The 6,000-nt window shown below is 44.6% G+C and overlaps 1 protein-coding gene across 1 annotated transcript in view; it reads right to left on the bottom strand.

Annotated features, from left to right (window-relative positions):
* Positions 1–492: 492 nt before the first annotated feature.
* DNAJC27 (DnaJ heat shock protein family (Hsp40) member C27) overlaps positions 493–6,000 on the bottom strand; it is a 30,359-nt gene continuing 24,851 nt past the window's right edge. Inside the window, exon 7 of the mRNA XM_080813889.1 lies at positions 493–4,415. Within this exon, the coding sequence (XP_080670015.1) occupies positions 4,283–4,415 (133 nt within the window). The 3' untranslated portion in view covers positions 493–4,282. The remainder of the gene's footprint in view (positions 4,416–6,000) is intronic.

Raw genomic sequence — 6,000 nt, 5'->3', positions numbered from 1 at the left:
TTCAGCCGAGAGCTGCATTATTAAAATAGGATGGTCAGTTTTATCTGAATTAAAAATGCAACACAATATTAGTATCTTTAAGAAATCAAGACACAGGTCGCCTGGGTGGCTTAGTCGGTTAAGCCTCTGCCTTCGGCTCAGGTCATGATCCCAGGGCTCTGGGATCGAGGCCTACATTGGGTTCTCTGCTCAGCAGGGAGCCTGCTACCCTCCCTCCCCACCTACTGTGATCTCTGTCTGTTAAATAAATAAATAAAATCTTTAAAAAAAAAAAAAAAGAGAGAAATCAAAACACTTTCACCACGACTTAAGAAGGTTAGAATTACCTGACGGACTGAGGAATAAAATTTCCTCCATTTCCCAACTGGAAACTCAAGCAAGATATCCTCTGTCAGGCCTCAGTTGGTGAGGGCCTGGGCTGCTTCTAGACTAGTATGTTTTACATTAAAGACCAGCATCTCAACAAAGAAGTGCAGCCCACAGGCTGGTGTTTGAGTTTTGGCTTTATTTTATAAAAATACACAACTTAAATACATATGACACTCTCTATACAAGACATAAACAACTGTTAAATTGAACATTTTCAGTTATTTCAACAGAACGCAAATATGCAAATTACCTCGTAAGAGCGAAGGGTATCGTTAGAGACTCTGCATTCACAGTCAGAGGGGACAATTGCCCTGCAGGATGCCGGACACCAACCCAGACCATCCAACCTGCCGACAAGCCACTTCACACCAGGGCCTTTTTGGCACGGCTTAATATTGCACTGCTTGTTAGACACACTCTAATTTCCCCATGTCACAAATCTAAGCTTTTGTCTTCTCTAGAAACGTTTAACAGAAAAACCAACGTACAAACGTTACACTTGTGCTAATACCAAACATGAGAAGTGTGAACCTTTTTTCACTTTGCAAAACTTGCAGTGGAAGGTGGGTAGCTCTCTTGTGCAGCTAAACTCATTTTCCAAAAGTTTTGCAAAAACGTTGGCAGACTCAGAGTGAGCTAGGTGGAGTGCAGTGGGGAAGGGAGTGACATGCCAGCGCCCACTGAAAGTACCTCTGAGAAGGGCGCTGTCACTGTCACTGTCAGTGGCAATCCGCGTGCAGATCTACCCTTTCTAACTTGGGCCTGAACTACCTCCCTCCCTCTCGAGATTCTGTCACCGTTCCAGGAGGAAGTGTGGTCCTGATACAGGGCTGACAGGGGTTGCTTACTTACTCTGGCTTTCTTTCAGAAATGTAGCTGCCTTATCTATGGCTCTTTTAACTAGCAGTGAATTAGATACTGGTTTATGGGTAGAGAGAAATTATTTACCAGTTGGGAATTCAATGCATGAGGACACACTAGAGTGAGTTTCCTGAGGTAAATGTGAGCCTCAAGAAAAGTGTGCCAGCGACAGGATCTCCACAGCATTTCCTGGGTGGCAGCACAGTGCTTGAGGCCTGGACTTTGAAGTTCACAGGCTAACAGAGCCGAGGACACATGTGTGGGGAGACGCGAGACAACAAGGCTGAAGGAGAACTGTTGATAGGCGAGAACATCAGTTCAGAAGAAGCCTCAAAGGGGAACGGGGAGAAAAGGACGGTGTATTTTAAAGTGCTTAGGTAGGATGGGCAATTAGCTAGAAATACCTCAAGGGATTTCTAACAAGCTTTAAAACTGCTCGTTCTTGATGACTCAGACATGGAAGTAATGGCTTTAATACACACTGTTCAAACTTCTTATTCTTTCCTGAAAAACAAGATTCTCCATCAAATATTTTTAGCCAATGGAATGATTCTGCTAGTTGTTAATCTCACCGATGTATTTTGAGATCCTAACTGGCTGAAGGAATTTCATAAAGTTGAACTACAAAGTACATATTTGCACCGAGAATATAAATTTAATGCACAGAGGTCTACAAAGCTTTGTATTAAGTTAGTACCAAAAAACTTTGCATTGCAAATCATGCTTTATTATCCCTTAATATTCTACTCAAGGATTATGGCACTCGGACAAATTCCAGGACCCTGAAGCTTAACTTTCTTCTTTTCTTTCTTTTACATAAATGAAGTAGTTCATGGCCATCCTTAACATTAATAATGAAGGTGTTAGGAACTGAGTTCTAAGACCTAAGAACCAAAATCAGGCTAAATTTCCACAAGTCACTCGTTATATAGGAACGGAAGCACTAACAAATTCTGTTGTAACTGTTCATCTGCACAATGTAGTTGAATGAGGTGACCAACCTGGTCTTTAGCAACAGTGATAAAAACTAGCACAGGCTCCATACAGGGCCACATACTCAGTGAGCTGTCATGTCAATTTGGGCTGACGCTACCATGCACAGTCCCTCGTTTATTTAACTCTAGTTCCTTTACAAGAATAGACCCACATTTTAATTACTTTAGGCATGATGAAGGCCTTAAGTAAAATTTAAATTCAGAAGCACTTTGGGTTAGCGTTTTATAGTCCCAGAAGCTATTTAAAATTACAAGTCCAGAGGAAAATCCCCAGGAAATCATGTATTAGACTCAATTCATAAAAAAGGAGCATTTTCAGTATTACCAAGATGAAAAGCCATACTAGAAAACAATGCTCTGGTTTCCTAACAACAAGCTCAATGCAGCCCAAGGGCAGACACGCAAAGGGAAACTGCTTTGGAGAGGAGGATCCAGAAGACTGCAGAGGGCTGGAATGAAACCCAAGTGGCTTTTCTTTTTGGGTAGGTGAATGCTATCTGGTGATCAATAAGGGATAGCTGCTTGAAACTCACATTTTATGTACCTTAAAGCCCAATTAGTGCAGAGTGGTTGCAGCTAAAAGATGAGTAAAGTACCGAGATTCACAACACAATGGGTCAAACAGCCAGACCAGTTCTGAAAGCTCTGGAGGAAGGGCTGGTCCTAAATACTTGATCTTCCTCTGTTCCGTGGATATGAAGGAGGAGACTATGGCAAGAGAATGGATTTCTCTACATTACATTAGCTTTCATAATCTAGAGTGTAAATATATTACTATTTAGAAATATGGAGCCCAAGCAAAAATTAGAGATTCTTCCCACACAGGCCTTACGATCTCTCCCTCCACCAACACCCAAAGGATCCACACTTGTCTCCGGTCAACCGGGGCTTGTACGGGAGGACTGTAAGGTGAAGCCTCGTAAGGGAGGATGTTAGAGGCAGTGGCCAAAAGCCAGGCAATCAAGAGAAAAATGACAGATGTGGTATATTTAAAAAAATAAATAAGGAAGAGAAAACGAAAAGGAAGGAACTCAAGTAGGTAAGTGAAGAGGCCAGGCGGTAGAGGAGTGCCCCTGCGTTTCCTACCTACCTGTGGCAAAGGATGCAGAAACAAGAAAAGGCAGAAGCCTCATCCACAGGCTCTCTGAGGGGCATCAGACAAGTCCAAGCCAGGCTGGCTGTGCCCTTGGGCCTTGCCTCTGGCCTTGCCCTCGGGGATGCGTACACAAGCTCTCATGTGCTCTCATGTGCCCTGCAAGCACGTCTGTTGTGGGACCTGACTCCTGCTTCCTGGGTGCCCGATGCTCCCTACTGCTACCGGCTTCGCTTCCGGGGCTGGAGAAAGGCCTCAGATCCAGGGGCAAGACGAGCAACAGCTGGTGTTCCAGAACTCGTGGCTGCCACTGCATTTTCTCTCCTAGGACTGGCCTGTCTCTCCCCCTGGTGGCTGGAGAAGGGGACAGAGTGTGTATGTCCACAAAGGACTGCTCAATTTGGAACGGTATTACCTTGATTCACAAACTTCCAAAGGGCTCTCCAGAGTTCATTAATTACAGATGGACCGGTGGTTCAAATCCTAAGGAACTCATAAAGGCAGTGACTTGTTTGTGAGGTCCCACCACACATTTGGGGGTTGTGTTATCGTTTCCTTCTGTTTCTGCTGTCTCCTTCTCCGATGAACTTTAAAAAAAGGAAAAGAAAAGCGAAAGGTCCTCCTGTGCCCCTTCCTCCCTCCAGAAACCTCCTGGACTGTCCTGAGTCAAGTGCGTGAGTGATGCTACCATTACCGAGTTCACAAATGAAGGAGGAACAAAATTCAGATTATTTGGAAACAGGAAATGAACTATACGTACAAGTGGCGCTTGGTTGTCTTCACTGCTCTGTAAAATGTCTGAAATGGTCACAGGCACCTGAATTTCTAATTTACAAATGACAACACAAGAGAAAAAAGCAGTAAGATTTTTGTGGAGAAAAAAAAAAAATCCATGGAGGTTATTTCACTTCTAGGGACAGTCAGTTTATACTTGAGGGCCGCACTTGTCTTTTTCTCTGACTTCCTACTTGATGTTTTTCAGGAGGGCTGTCCGGGCATTCACCACCGCTTTGAAGGCATCTTCACTACCAGGCGCCACGCACTTGTCGGGGTGAAGCAGCACAGCGAGCTTCCGATAGGCTTTGTTGACTTCATCCCTACAAGAAAGAAGCCAAGTTCTATGTCAGCGACAGGGTCAGCCCCCACCCACGGCAGTTTGATGTCTAGACTTACATCATATCTCTTGCATTACTACCTTTTCTCAAAAGTGGGACTAAAGGACTCGGAAACAAACAATAAACAAGTAAACAATACGTTACAGATGAGCAGAGAAAGAAATATAATGTGGAGTATCGAAACACCAAGAAAATGCCTGGTAAAAGAAGGATCCATGGAAAGGTCCTTGGCACAGAGCAGGCATCCGGCAAATCTTTGCTCTCTGAAGTGATGAGGGCATGGGGTGATCAGGAAAGGCCTGTGGGGTGGGGTTCTGAAGGAGATGGGGAGACACTGAGCCACTGGGAGAGAGCCGGCAGAAGTTAGGGACTATGAACAGCATGGCCATGGCATGAAGTTCCACAAGGACTTTGCTGGGGGTAACAAAAACAAAAGTTGGCCAGGAAGCACAGGTCAGTAAGAGAGGGGCCTTGAAATCAAAACAACAACAAAAAAGTAGACTTGATAAACAATGACATTAGTAAGTGTTTTATGACAAAAAAGGTGCTGAGAAAGCTGTTTTTCGAGGTTAGGAGATTGTTACGAGAAGCCAAGCACGATTACAAGAGTCTGGATCAAGGGAGGCTAAGGGATGACACACAGAGAGAATTGGCAGAAGCAGGTGACGAACTGGACATATAGGTCGAGGAGATGGAAGAAAAAGGGCCAAAATGAGTTCCAGGGTCAAGGGGACGCTGAGGCTCAGGGAAGATGGTGACACCATTGACCAAGAAAGGGACGCTGCAGATGCGGGTATCGGAGAGCTCCAGCGAGCTCCTGAGACCAAAGAAGAAACAAAAGAGAAGGGAACATTACTCATAAAGGAAAGGGGCAGTAAAGTGAGTCCCAAAGACCAGGAGAGCTCTGGGAGACCACCTGTCCCTCTCCCTGCTCTTCATCATCCTCCGGTGTTAGGCCTCCAGAAGCTTCTAAGTACCCAGGTCCTCCTCTGGTCAGGTGTAGTAAGGTGTCCTTACCAGATAGTTTTATTTCCCACCTTCTTTTTATAATTCAGGTTTCCAGTTATGCTTTTAGCCTGGATATGGTGCTTTCCCAAACGCTCTAGTTTTTCTCCTTTATGTTTTATCAGAAGGATTTCTATTTGGCTCTCTGAATTAGAGAGATGGTCTGTGATTATCTCGCAGGTGATGGAAAGTCTTGGGTGTCCACTTGGAAAGACTGAGGTCACAGGTCCATGTTCATAGTTCTCTAGGCTTGGGGCATGTATTCTAAGGCTTTTTCTGCTTTCTGCTCTTAAACAAATCCTGAATTCTCTTATTCTCCTTTTTTTTTTCTTTAAAGATTTATTTATTTATTTAACAGAGAGAGACAGCAAGAGAGGGAACACAAGCAGGGGGAACGGGAGAGGGAGAAGCAGGCTTCCCACTGAGCAGGGAGCCCGATGTGGGGCTCAATCCCAGGACCAGGGATCATGACCTGAGCTGAAGGCAGACACCTAACGACTGAGCCACCCAGGTGCCCCTTGAATTCTCTTGTTCTAAAACATGCATGGGGCTTTTTTACATA

Source organism: Martes martes (assembly GCF_963455335.1).
Source record: "Martes martes genome assembly, chromosome: 9".
Taxonomy (NCBI): Eukaryota; Metazoa; Chordata; class Mammalia; order Carnivora; family Mustelidae; genus Martes; species Martes martes.
Note: the sequence above shows the minus strand (reverse complement) of the source record. Positions and strands in the feature narration are given on the sequence as shown.